Source organism: Scyliorhinus torazame, chromosome 5, assembly GCF_047496885.1.
Source record: "Scyliorhinus torazame isolate Kashiwa2021f chromosome 5, sScyTor2.1, whole genome shotgun sequence".
NCBI lineage: Eukaryota > Metazoa > Chordata > Chondrichthyes > Carcharhiniformes > Scyliorhinidae > Scyliorhinus > Scyliorhinus torazame.
Window position 1 is genome coordinate 113445279 of NC_092711.1, and position 11180 is coordinate 113456458.

Sequence of the window (11180 nt, forward strand, 5' to 3'; positions counted from 1 at the left end):
ACAACACACCCGAGTGAGAGTGTTCCAGTGAACTGACTGTGGAAAGAGCTTAAACCAGTTACACTGCCTGAAAAACACCACAATATTCAGAGCGGGGAGGGACCGGACCCGTGTTGATCTGAGGCTTCAACAGATTGTCCAACCTGGAGAGACGTGAGGGGACCCAAACCATGGAGAAACCGTGGAAATGTGGGGACTGTGGGAAGGGATACAGATTCCCATATGAGCTGGAGACTCATCGACGCAGTCACACTGGGGAGAGGCCATTCACCTGCTCAAAGTGTGAGAAAGGATTTACCAAGTTATCCAACTTGCAGACACACCAGCGAGTTCACACTGGGGAGAGGCCATTCACCTGCTCTCAGTGTGGGAAGGGATTTTGTAATTTGTCCCACCTATTGAGACACCAGCGAATTCACACCGGGGAGAGGCCATTTACTTGCTCCCAATGTGGGAAAGGGTTCCGTGATTCGTCCCACCTATTGAGCCACCAGCAAGGTCACACTGAGGAGAGACCATTTAATTGCTCTCAGTGTGGGAAAGGATTTACTCAATTATCTCACCTGCGGATACACCAGCGAGTTCACACTGGAGAGAGGCCATTCACCTGCTCTCAGTGTGGGAAGGGATTCACTCAGTTATCCAACCTGCAGACACACCAACAAATTCACACTGGGGAGAGACCGTTTACGTGCTCTCAGTGTGGGAAGGGATTCACTCCTTTATCCACCCTGCGGAGACATCAGCGAGTTCACACTGGGGAGAGGCCATTCGCCTGCTCTCGGTGTGGGAAAGGATTTGCTCAATTATCCAACCTGAGGAGACACCAGCGAGTTCACACTGGGGAGAGGCCATCCACCTCTCAATGTGAGACGGGATTGCATGTTTAATCGCACCTGCTGTGACACCAACAATTTCACAATTGATTACAGGGGTTGGATTCTGCTGTTATTGTTTCTGCTCTACATCCAGGGCTGCATTTTGTTCATTCTGACAGGTGGTCAGTGGGGATGGTCGGAGGGTTTCTTTCTGCTGGACAGGCCAGTGTCACCACTTTGCCTCCAGTGGGCTGATTCTCTTTGAGCCTTGTTGCTAATACCTGGCTTCAAATTACACAAGGATCACAGAGTGAAAGAGTGTTTGGAAGTTTGAAGACATTTAGTTTCCATTTCTGTTTGGAACCCCCAAAGCATGCCACGTTACCATGGAGATGGGTCCTGGTGGTTACATGGTTCTTTTGTCTAATTTATCAGGGTGTTCCTCACAGAGGAAAACTATCAGGGTGTGAGAGGCAAGTTGTCCAAGGTGGACTGGGCAACTGATTGGTACAGGGAATACCTAATGTTTAAGGAATTATTACATATTTATCAGGGGGTCTGTTAGCTCAGTTGGCTGGACAACTGTTTGTGATGCAGAGCAAGGTCAACAGTGAGGATTTAACTCCCGTACTGGCTGAGTTTATTCAACCAGGTCCCTCACCTGAGGAGCGCTGACCCTCAGGTTAAATCACCTCCAGTCAGCTCTCTCTCTGTCAAAGGGAGAGCAGCCTATGGTCCTGTGGGATTTTTCTGACTTTTATTTCACATGTACAACAAATTTAAGGAACAAAAATCCAACAGGAAACGTGATGTAACTGTGGCGAACAAGAAAAGTTAAAGATTCCATGGGATCCGTTAGAATTCAGCAAAGCAGGACCAAGAAACTGATGAGAGCAAACTGGTGAGACACATAAAAACCGACTGGAAAAGCTTCTCCAGGAATGGGAAAAGGAAAAGATTAGCAAAGATCAATGTGGGTCCATTCCAGGCAGAGACAGGGGAGTTTATAATGGGGAATGAGGAAATGGCAGAGAAACTAAACAATATGTGTCTGTCTTCACAGAGGAAGATACAGAAATTGTCCCCAAAACACCAAGAACCAAGGGACTGGCAGAGAACCAAGGGCAGCACGGTAGCATAGTGGTTAGCACAATTGCTTCACAACTCCAGTGTCCCAGGTTCGATTCCAGCTTGGGTCACTGTCTGTGTGGAGTCTGCACATCCTCCCGGTGTGTGCATGGGTTTCCTCCGGGTACTCCGGTTCCCTCCCGCAGTCCAAAGATGTGCAGGTTAGGTGGATTGGCTATGGTAAATTGCCCTTCGTGTCCAAAATTGCCCTTCGTGTTGTGTGGGGTTACTGGGTTATGGGGATAGGGTGGAGGTGTTGACCTTTGGTCGGGTGCTCTTTCCAAGAGCCGGTGCAGACTCGATGGGCCAAATGGCCTCCTCCTGCACTGTAAATTCTATGATTAGTATTGGTGAAAAAGTAGCACTGGAGAAATTAATGGGGTTGAAAGTGAATAAAACTCCAAAAGCTGATGATCCACAACCCAGAGTGTTGAATGAGGTGGCTGTAGAGATCTCTATTCCTCATTCTAAATTCTCCTGACTCTATCTGTAACAGATAAACCTTTGTTTGAGCCAAACGTTTGCTTTTTACGTAGCCACAGAAGAGTTTACAGTCCATTTTTATGTATTTTGCTAGTTCACATTCTATTCTATTCTCCCTTTGTTTCTCAGTGTCTTGGTTGAAGAACTGAAGTAAATCCTCGGGAATGAATCATCACTTTGGACAGGTTCTGAGACAATTAAATTTTGACTGCCAGGACAGAGTAACTATAATCGTGCAGTGTGATTTTAGATTGTGCAAAAGGGCAAAGTTCTAGTTTATAGTTTACTGTGTAGGTTTCCGAGTTAAAGTAGCTTCTAGTTTGTTTTTTTGTTGCATTAAAAGTCAGAAAACTGGAAGTCCCGTCGTGTGATCCTTTAATTTGTTGACTGGGAGCTTGAATTTTTATAAGAAGTTGGTGACCTTTATGGGGTCCTAATCCACAAGTTTTGTCTTCCTATTTGACCCTCGGGCACCTTTCTGTCTCTATTGCTCGTGTCAGTGACAGCCAGGTGATGGAGTTGAGGGCTGAATTTAGCTGAGAATAACGGGGCCTGTGTCCCAGTTGGGAAACTGCCATGGGCATCGCTAATAGAGACAGGAACGTGCTGGAGGACTGACTGGGAATTGCACATCCAACCAATCAGGGTTCAGGGGCGAGGATCACTGGGGCTGATGGTGATGTGACTCCAGGGTTCAGTGCCCACGTGTCCCAAGCTGGAAGTCACAGGAACAGGGTACAGAGGAGCCGAAGGGAAACCATTTGGGACAAGAACATTGTGAACATCCTGTTACTCTGGTTGTCTTTGATCCTCAAGTAATTTTCAGGGTTTTTTTTAAACCATGTTTCTGTTTCGTCAATAAACTTTTAACAGGAAAATATTTGAATTTTTTGGACTTTTCCTGATTATTCACTTTTGGGAAAGTGGGTGAGAGGGGTTGACAGGCTCTTTAACAGAAAGTGAGTCCCTCTAAGGTAATTGGCAAAGGTGCCAGAGGGGTAGAGGAGATTTGATTTTTCTTTTGACAGTGTTTGAAAATGGGTTCAGGGAATCAATCGTGACTGACTAATTCATCAAGGTTCTCTGAGGAAGTAACAAGGGATGTCAATAAAGGGGAACCTGTAGATGTGCTTTATCTGGATTTCCAGAAGGTATTTCCCAAGGTGCCACATCAAAGGTTAAGACACAAAACTAGAGCTCATTGTGTGGGGGCAACACATCAGCGTGGCTAGAGGATTGGTTAGCGAGCAGGAAGTAGCCAGAAGGTATAAATGGGTCATTTCTGGGTTGGTAAGATGTGACAAGTGGAATGTCACCAAGATCAGTGCTGGGCTCTCACCCATTTACAATCTGTATGAATGTGTTGGATGACAGGATTGAATGTATGGCGGTTAAATTTTCTGATGCCTCAAAGACGGGTAGGAAAGTAATTTGTGAAGTGGATTTAAGATCTCTGCAAAGGACTACAAATAGGTTAAGTGAGTGGGCAAAAACTGACAGATGGAGCCTAACTTTGGGAAATGTGGATTGTCCACATTTTCAGAAAGTGTTAAATAAAACAATATTATTTAAATGGAGAGAGATTGCAGAACTCTGCGATACAGAGGGATCGGGGTGCCCGATCCCAAGTTAATCTGCAGGTACAGCAAGTGATTAGGAAGATCGATGGAATATTATTGTTTATTGCAAAGGAAATCTAATATAAATGTAGGGATGTTGTGCTGCAGTTGTATCGAGTCAGAGAGGTTTACAGCATGAAAACAGGCCCTTCGGCCCAACTTGTCCATGCCGCCCAGTTTTTAAACTAGTCCCAATTGCCTGTATTTGGCCCACATCCCTCTACCCAGCTTTCCCACATAACTGTCTAAATGCTTTTTAAAAGACAAAGTTGTACCCACCTCTACTACTGCCTCTGGCAGCTCGTTCCAGACACCCACCACCCTCTGTGTGAACAAAATGCCCCTCTGTACCCTTTTATATCTCTCTCCTCTCACATTAAACCTATGCCCTCTAGTTTTAGACTCCTCTACCTTTGGGAAAAGATGTTGACTATCTACCTTATCTGTGCCCCTCATTATTTTACAGACCTCGACAAGATCACCCCGAAGCCTCCTACACTCCAGGCGAAAACGTCCTAGTCTATCCAGCCTCTCATAACTCAAACCATCAAGTCCTGGTCGCATCCGAGTAAATCTTTTCTGCGCTCTTTCCAGTTTAATACTATCCTTTCTATAATAGGACCAGAACTGTACACAGTGCTCCAAATGTGGCCATACCAATGTCTTGTACAAGTTCAGCAAGACGTACCAACTCCTGCATTCAATGTTCTGACCAATGTAACCAAGTATGCCGAATGCCTTCTTCACCACCCTGTCCACCTGTGACTCCACTTTCAAGGAGCTATGAATCTGTACTCCGAGATCTTTGTTCTATAACTTTCCCCAACTCCTTACTACTAACTGAGTAGGTCCTGCCCCGATCTACCAAAATGCATCACCTCACGTTTAGCTAAATTAAACTCCATCTGCCATTCATCGGCCCACTGACCCAATTGATCAAGTTCCGTTGCAATCCTAGATAACCTTCTTCACTCTCACTATGCCACCAATCTTGGTGTCATCTGCAAACTTACTAACCATGTCTCCTGCATTCTCCTCCAAATTATTAATCTAAATAACAAATAATAGTGGACCCAGCACCGATTCCTGAGGCACACCGCTGGTCACAGGCCTCCAGTTTGAAAAACAACCCTCTACAACCACCTTTAGTCTTCTGTCGTCAAGCCAATTTTGTAACCAATTGGCTACCTCACCCTGGATCCCGTGAGATATAACCTTGTGCAACAACCTATCATGCGGTACCTTGACGAAAGACTTGCTAAAGTCCATGTCAACAATGTCGACTGCTCTGCTCTCATCTACCTTCTTGGCTACCACTTTGAAAAACTCAATCAAATTTGTGAGACATGATTTTCCACTCACAATGCCATGCTGACTGTCCCTAATCAGTCCTTGCCTCTATAAATGCCTGTAGATCCTGTCTCTCAGAATACCTTCTGACAACTTACCCACCACAGACATTAGGTTCACCAGCCTGTAGTTCCCAGACTTTTCCCTCTGGCCTTTCTTAAACAAAGGCACAACATTTGCTACCCTCCAATCTTCAGGCACCTCACCTGTGGCTGTCGGCGATTCAACTTTCTCTGCTCGGGGACCCGCAATCCCCCCCCCCCTAGTCTACCACAATGTCCTGGGATACATTTTATCAGTTTCCGGGGATTTATCTACCTGTGCTTTAAGCTTGATCTAACCCCATTCCCCCCCTCCACTTTGTGGGTAGTCTGCAATCCCAAAACCAAATTTTAACAGTCCCAGCTCGCCATACCTTCCATTCTGTCTCTCCTAGCCTTGGCATCCAGGGATGGTTTTGCTAACCTGCCTGTGTATCTGCACCTGGCAGTGTTTGATGACCGAGGGTAACTGGTGTTATACTCTGTATCTAACCCCGTGTTGTACCTGTCCTGGGAGTGTTTGATGGGGTCAGTGTACAAGGAGATTTCTTCTGAAGCTCACCCCGTGCTGCACCTGGCCTGGGAGTGTTTGATGATAAAGTGTAACTGAAGCTTGAATCTGCATCTAACTCTGTGTTGTACCTGTCCTCGGAGTGTTTGATGGGGACAGTGCAGCGGAGGATATACGTTGTTTCTAACCTTGTGCTGTACCTAATTGTGGAGTGTTTGATGGGCACAGCATAGAGAGAGATTTACTCTGTATCTAACACCATTTTGTATCTGCCTTGGGAGTGTTTCATGGGGCAATGTAGAGGGAGCTGTGCTGTAACTGATTGGAGAATGGTTCAAGCTGCACTTGGTACTCAGATTTTCCAGTACAGACACCCTTCACTTTAAACCCCCCCCCCCTCCCCCCCCCTCCCTCCCCCCCCCCCTCCCTCCCCCCCCCCACCCCCCCCTCCTCCCCCCCCCCACCCCCCCCCTCCCCCCCCCACCCCCCCTCCCCCCCCCCACCCCCCCTCCCCCCCCCCCTCCCCCTCCCCCCCCCCCCCCCCCCCCCCCACCCCCCCCCCTCCCCCCCCCCTCCCCCCTCCCCCCCCCCTCCCCCCCCACCCCCCCCTCCCCCCCACCCCCCTCCCCCCCCTCCCCCCCCCTCCCCCCCCACCCCCCCCTCCCCTCCCCCCCCTCCCCTCCCCCCCTCCCTCCCCCCCCCCTCCCCCCCCCCCTCCCACCCCCCCCCTCCCTCCCCCCCCCTCCCCCCCCCCTCCTCACCCCCCTCCCCCCCCCTCCCCCCCCCCTCCCCCCCCCCCCTCCCCCCCCCCTCCCCCCCCCTCCCCCCCCCTCCCCCCCCCCCTCCCCCCCTCCCCCCCCCCCCTCCCCCCCCCCCCCCTCCCCCCCCCCTCCCCCCCCCTCCCCCCCCCCCTCCCCCCCCCCTCCCCCCCCCCCCTCCCCCCCCCTCCCCCCCCCCCTCCCCCCCCCCTCCCCCCCCCCCTCCCCCCCTCCCCCCCCCTCCCCCCCTCCCCCCCCCCTCCCCCCCTCCCCTCCCCCCTCCCCCCCTCCCCTCCCCCTCCCCCCCTCCCCTCCCCCTCCCCCCTCCCCCCCCTCCCCCCCCTCCCCCCCCCTCCCTCCCCCCCCCCCTCCCTCCCCCCCCCCCCCTCCCCCCCCCCTCCCCCCCCTCCCCCCCCTCCCCCCCCTCCCCCCCCTCCCCCTCCCCCCCCCCCTCCCCCCCCCCCTCCCCCCTCCCCCCCCCTCCCCCCCCCCCTCCCCCTCCCCCCCCCCTCCGCCCCCCTCCCCCCCCCCTCCCCCCCCTCCCCCCCCCTCCCCCCTCCCTCCCTCCTCCCTCCCTCCCCCTCCCCCCCTCCCTCCCTCCCCCCCCCCCCTCCTCCCCCCCCCTCCCTCCCTCCCTCCCCCCCCCCTCCCCCCCCCTCCCCCCCTCCCCCTCCTCCCCCCCCTCCCCCCTCCCCCCCCTCCCCCCCCTCCCCCCCTCCCCCCTCCTCCCCCCCCCTCCCCCTCCCCCCCCCTCCCCCCCCCTCCCCCCCCCTCCCCCCTCCCCCCCCTCCCCCCCCCCTCCCCCCCTCCCCCCCCTCCCCCCCCTCCCCCCCCCTCCCCCCTCCCTCCCTCCTCCCTCCCTCCCCCTCCCCCCCTCCCTCCCTCCCCCCCCCCCTCCCCCCCCCTCCCTCCCTCCCTCCCCCCCCCCCTCCCCCCCCTCCCCCCCTCCCTCCCCCCCCCCTCCCCCCCCCTCTCTCCCCTCTCCCCTCTCTCCCCCCCCCCCCCCCACACACACACACACACACACACACACACACAGGCCCAGAGGGACAGTGAGAATCCTGAACATTGTTGTACAGTCTGCTCGATATTTCATAGGGCCTTTTTCTGGTCCATAGAATCCCTTCATTCCAGGAGGCCATTCGGCCCATCAAGTCTGCAGCGACGCTCTAATACGGCACCCCACTCAGGGCCACTCCTCCACCCTATCCCCGTAACCCCACCTAATCTTTGGACACTCAGGGGAAATCTTTTAGAATGGCCAATCCACCTAACCTGTGCATCTTTGAACTGTGGGAGGAAACTGGAGCACCCGGAAGGAACCCACGCAGACACGGGGAGGAAGTGCAAACTCTACACAGTCACCCAAGGCCGGAATCGAACCCCCTCCCTCTGATCTCCAGTCAGCCTTTGTTCGAATGAAAAGAGCCCCAGTTTCTCAATCTCTTCTCCACCCTCTCCATGGCCTTTACATCATTCCTGGTGTAAGGTCCCCAAAACCTGATCTAATATTCCAACTGCAGCCTAACCAATGATTTGTACAGATTTGCATGACCTCTGTCCTTTTGTATTCCACGCCCAGAATTATAAAACCTTGGATCCCATGTGTTTTTTAAACACTTTATCAACTTGTCCTCCCACATTTAAAAGTTTGTGTATCTGAAACTCTTTGGGAGATATTAACATAGCATGGCTGAAATACATTGACATCCAATGTCTGATATAATGTGTGATATGGGAGAGAGAAGTTTAGTCTGAGTTAGAAACTCAAGCAGGCGCTTCACTGCAGACAGGTCACCTTGGAAACGCTGATAAGACATTCCTTCACTGCAGACAGGTCACCGTGGAAATGCTGATAAGACATTCCATTCCACAGAATCGACTCTGGAAACTCTAATCAGATTGGGGCGAGGACAGATTTTGTCTGTTATTAACCTTAACATAAACTTAAACCAGAATGCATAATGGTACAGATTAATTTCGAACGTGCGATGTTTATAGCTACATTAATGGAATTATCAGAAATAACAGAATTAACAGGCAGGGGAGTTTAGGGAAAATGAGGAAATTACTGAAGAAACGTAACTGCTGGGATCCAAGAATGTGTCCTTGTAAATCACAGATTAGAGAAATTCCTGCTGTCTTTTCCTCACTTGCTGCATGAACTGTGTTCCATACTGGGCACCAAACCTCAGGAAAGATACATTGCACTTGGTAACTGTCCAGTACAGATTGACCATGATGAAGTGAGGCTGGTTAGCTGAGTGAATCCGTTCCCACACACAGAATATTAACGGTCACTCCTCAGTGTGAACAGGTCGATGAATCTCCAGGTCTGATTAAATCTATTCCACAATCCCCAGATTTCCAAAGCTTCTCCCAGCGAGACTACATATCGTTCGAAAGGTCAGACCATCGGCTAAAACGTCATCCACATTCCGAACACATGAACTGTTTCTCCCCCATTGAACAGGGTCTTTGAACAAAGAACAATACAGCACAGGCACAGGCCCATCAGCCCTCCAAGCCTGGACCAGTCATGATGCCAACCTTTGCCAAAACCCTCAGCACTTCCTTGTGCCGTATTCCTCTATACCCATCCTACCCATGTGTTTGTCAAGATGCCTTTTGAACGCCGTTAATGTATCTGCTTCCACAACCTCCCCTGGCAATGCATTCCAGGCACTCACCACCCTCTGCGTAAAATAACCTGCCTCGCACATCTCCACTAACTTTGCCCCAGGGACCTTAAACCTATGCCCCTTGCTGACTGACCCCTCCACCCTGGGAAAGAGTGCCTGCCCATCCACTCTATCCATGCCCCTCATAACCTTGTCGACCTCTATCAGGTCACCCCTCAACCTCCGTCTTTCTAAGGAAAACAGTCCAAGTATATTCAGCCTCTCCACATCGTTAACACCCCCCAGACTAGGCAACATCCTGGTAAACCTCCTCTGCACCTTCTCAAAAGCCTCCACATCCTTCTGGTACTGTGGCGACCAGAATTATGGACAATATTCCAAGTGTGGCCTTAACAAGGTTCTATACAACAGTAGCATGACTTGCCAGTTTTTATCGAGGGCAGCACGATAGCATTGTGGATAGCACAATTGCTTCACAGCTCCAGGATCCCATGTTCGATTCCGGCTTGGGTCACTGTCTGTGCGGAGTCTGCACATCCTCCCCGTGTGTGCGTGAGTTTCCTCCGGGTGCTCCGGTTTCCTCCCACAGTCCAAAGATGTGCAGGTTAGGTGGATTGGCCATGGTAAATTGCCCTTAGTGTCCAAAATTGCCCTTAGTGTTGGGTGGGGTTACTGGGTTATGGGGATAGGGTGCAGGTGTTGACCTTGGGTAGGGTGCTCTTTCCAAGAGCTGGTGCAGACTCGATGGGCCGAATGGCCTCCTTCTGCACTGTAAATTCTATGATAATCTATTTTTTTTATTAAATATTTTATTGAAAATTTTTGGTCAACCAACACAGTACATTGTGCATCCTTTACACAATATTGTAACAACACAAATAACAATGACCTATTTTATAAACAAAAAATGAATAAATAATAAATAACAAAAATGAAAACTAGCCCTAATTGGCAACTGCCTTGTCACAAGTAACACTCTCCAAAAATGTAATTTAACAGTCCAATATATAATTATCTGTAGCAACGACCTATACATACTATACAGTATATATTAACAACCCTGAGAGTCCTTCTGGTTCCTCCTCCCCCCACACACCCCCGATCCTGGGCTGCTGCTGCTGCCTTCTTTTTTCCATTCCGTCTATCTTTCTGCGAGGTATTCGACGAACGGTTGCCACCGCCTGGTGAACCCTTGAGCTGACCCCCTTAGGACGAACTTAATCCGTTCCAGCTTTATAAACCCTGCCATGTCATTTATCCAGGTCTCCACCCCCGGGGGCTTGGCTTCTTTCCACATTAGCAATATACTGCGCCGGGCTACTAGGGACGCAAAGGCCAAAACATCGGCCTCTCTCGCCTCCTGCACTCCCGGCTCTTGTGCAACCCCAAATATAGCCAACCCCCAGCTTGGTTCGACCCGGACTCCTACTACTTTTGAAAGCACCTTTGTCACCCCCATCCAAAACCCCCGTAGTGCCGGGCATGACCAAAACATATGGGTATGATTCGCTGGGCTTCTCGAGCACCTCGCACACCTATCCTCCACCCCAAAAAATTTACTGAGCCGTGCTCCAGTCATATGTGCCCTGTGTAATACCTTAAACTGAATCAGGCTTAGCCTGGCACACGAGGACGACGAGTTTACCCTGCTTAGGGCATCTGCCCACAGCCCCTCCTCGATCTCCTCCCCCAGCTCTTCTTCCCATTTCCCTTTTAGTTCATCTACCATAGTCTCCCCTTTGTCCCTCATTTCCCTATATATATCTGACACCTTACCATCCCCCACCCATGTCTTTGAGATCACTCTGTCCTGCACCTCTTGTGTCGGGA

At 51.4% G+C, this 11180-nt stretch overlaps 1 protein-coding gene across 1 annotated transcript in view; it reads left to right on the top strand.

The window, feature by feature from the left end:
• The window catches only part of LOC140417876 (uncharacterized), a 49533-nt gene extending 46226 nt beyond the window's left edge, over nucleotides 1-3307 (top strand). Inside the window, exon 4 of the mRNA XM_072501311.1 lies at nucleotides 123-3307. Within this exon, the coding sequence (XP_072357412.1) occupies nucleotides 123-890 (768 nt within the window). The 3' untranslated portion in view covers nucleotides 891-3307. The remainder of the gene's footprint in view (nucleotides 1-122) is intronic.
• Nucleotides 3308-11180: the final 7873 nt, after the last annotated feature.